This window comes from Camelina sativa, chromosome 17 (genome assembly GCF_000633955.1).
Source record: "Camelina sativa cultivar DH55 chromosome 17, Cs, whole genome shotgun sequence".
In the NCBI taxonomy this organism is placed as follows: domain Eukaryota; kingdom Viridiplantae; phylum Streptophyta; class Magnoliopsida; order Brassicales; family Brassicaceae; genus Camelina; species Camelina sativa.
Genome location: NC_025701.1, coordinates 16,257,346 through 16,260,035, shown reverse-complemented (window position 1 = coordinate 16,260,035; position 2,690 = coordinate 16,257,346). Strand labels below are relative to the sequence as shown.

The 2,690-nt window shown below is 43.9% G+C and overlaps 1 protein-coding gene across 1 annotated transcript in view; it reads left to right on the top strand.

Moving 5' to 3' along the window:
- LOC104757395 (leucine--tRNA ligase, cytoplasmic-like) overlaps nt 1-2,690 on the top strand; it is a 5,409-nt gene continuing 2,719 nt past the window's right edge. The window contains exons 1-2 of the mRNA XM_010480133.2: nt 1-79; nt 191-2,690. Of these exons, the coding sequence (XP_010478435.1) occupies nt 204-2,690 (2,487 nt within the window). The 5' untranslated portion in view covers nt 1-79; nt 191-203. The remainder of the gene's footprint in view (nt 80-190) is intronic.

The window sequence follows — 2,690 nt, the reverse complement described above, 5'->3', positions numbered from 1 at the left end:
CGCTGGCTCAGTCTCTGTCAAATCTCCGATTGCTTTCGCGGTCAAATCGATTCGTGATTCCTGCAAGTTCATCTCCAAGGTATGATACGCATATCTTCTCTTTAGTGTTTCCACAAAAAAAGGGACTCAAATTTGCTTTTGTTTCGATCATCTGAGGTTTGCTTTTTGGTTTGATTCTGTTTGGGGGCAGGCACGGTCACTTAATGGCACCTGGAACCAAAAACAAAAACAGCTTCGCGAGCAGAGATCGTCTTCTTGAGATTGAAAAAGCTGTTCGAAAGTGGTGGGAAGATGAGGATGTTTTCAGGGCTGAATCTCGTGAGAATCCTCCAAAGCCAGGAGAGAAGTTCTTCTCCTCTTTCCCTTTCCCATATATGAATGGTTATCTACACATTGGTCATGCCTTCTCTCTCTCCAAGGTTGATTTTGCTTCTGCTTACCATAGGCTAAGAGGTGCCAACGTGCTTCTTCCTTTTGGTTTCCACTGTACTGGTATGCCAATCAAGGCTTCCGCGGATAAGCTTTCTCGTGAGATCCAACAGTTTGGAAACCCTCCTGTCTTCCCTGCTGATGATAACAATACCAACCAAGCTCCTACAGTTCAGGAGGAGAGCAGTGATGAACCAGCTTTACCGGGTCAGTTCAAGGGAAAGAAGTCTAAGGTGGCTGCGAAATCTGGTGGACAGGTTTATCAGTGGGAGATTATGCGCAGCTTTGGTCTTACTGACAGTGAGATTGCAAGATTCCAAGATCCATATGAATGGTTGTATTACTTTCCCCCTTTGGCTGTTGAAGACCTCAAGGCATATGGTTTGGGCTGTGATTGGAGACGCTCATTCGTGACTACTGATGTTAATCCTTTTTTCGATGCCTTTGTGAGGTGGCAGATGAGGAAGTTGAAATCTATGGGAAAGATTGTCAAAGACCGTAGGTACACAATTTTCTCACCTTTAGATGGCCAGCCTTGTGCTGATCACGACCGTGCTACTGGTGAAGGTGTTCAGCCTCAAGAGTATACTCTCATAAAGATGGAAGTAGTGAAACCATTTCCTCTAAAATTGGGTCCTTTGGAAGGAAAGAGAGTATTTTTGGCTGCAGCTACTTTGAGGCCTGAGACCATGTATGGACAAACAAACGCTTGGGTGCTACCTGATGGGAAATATGGAGCTTATGAAATCAGTGAAACTGACGTATTCATTCTTACTGAGAGATCTGCAATCAACCTTGCCTACCAGAACTTCTCAAAGATCCCTCAGAAGCCTTCCTGCTTGGTTGAGTTGACCGGGTATGACCTGATTGGACTCCCTTTGAAGTCTCCTCTGTCAGTGAACGAGATCATCTATGCTCTCCCCATGTTAACGATTCTGACCAACAAAGGTATTGGTATTGTCACCAGCGTTCCTAGTGATTCCCCTGATGACTACATGGCTTTACGTGATTTAAAAGCAAAGCCTGATCGTCGAGCAAAGTACGGTGTGAAAGACGAGTGGGTACCCTCTGATATCGTACCCGTTATCAACATCCCAGAATTTGGGGATAAGGCTGCCGAAAAGGTTTGCCTGGATCTGAAAATTCAAAGTCCAAATGATAAGGACAAGCTTGCAGAGGCGAAGAGGTTGACTTACCTGAAAGGATTCACCGAAGGAACAATGCTTATTGGAGAGTTTGCTGGTAGGAAAGTTCAAGAAATCAAGCCCATTGTCAAGACAAAGCTCATAGAGTCTGGCGAGGCTATCGTATACAGTGAACCCGAGAAGCCAGTGATGTCAAGATCGGGTGATGAATGTGTTGTGGCTCTTACAGATCAGTGGTACATAGCTTACGGCGAATCAGAATGGAGGAAAATGGCTGAGGAATGCTTATCAAAAATGAATCTCTACTCTGAAGAAACAAGGCATGGCTTCGAGCACACTTTGAGCTGGCTCAATCAGTGGGCTTGCTCACGGTCTTTTGGTTTAGGAACTCGTATTCCCTGGGATGAGCAGTTCCTTGTTGAATCTTTATCTGATTCATCTATTTATATGGCCTATTATACAGTTGCTCATATCTTTCACGATGGAGATATGTATAAAGGCAACAAGTCTTTGATCCGTCCTCAGCAGATGAATGATGAAGTTTGGGATTATCTCTTCTGTGATGGTCCGTACCCAAAATCAACTGATATTCCTTCAGCTGTTTTAAGTAAGATGAAGCAGGAGTTTGACTATTGGTACCCGCTAGATCTTCGTGTTTCAGGAAAGGATCTTATTCAGAATCATTTGACATTTTTCATCTACAACCACACTGCACTAATGGAGAGTCGTAACTGGCCACGTGCCATCAGATGTAATGGTCACATTATGCTCAACTCTGAGAAAATGTCAAAGTCAACTGGAAATTTCAGAACCCTGCGCCAGGCTATCCAGGAATTCTCTGCCAGTGCTACAAGGTTTTCTTTGGCTGATGCTGGTGATGGCCTTGACGATGCAAACTTTGTGTTTGAAACTGCAAATGCTGCAATTTTGAAGCTGACGAAACAGCTCAAATGGATGGAAGAAGATATTCTGGCTGCTGAATCTTCTTTGAGAACGGGGCCTCCATCTACATATGCTGATAAAGTGTTTGAAAATGACATAAACATTGCTATCAGGTTGACTGAAAAAGCTTACAAAGATTGTTTGTTTAGGGAGGCACTTAAGAATGGGTTTTAC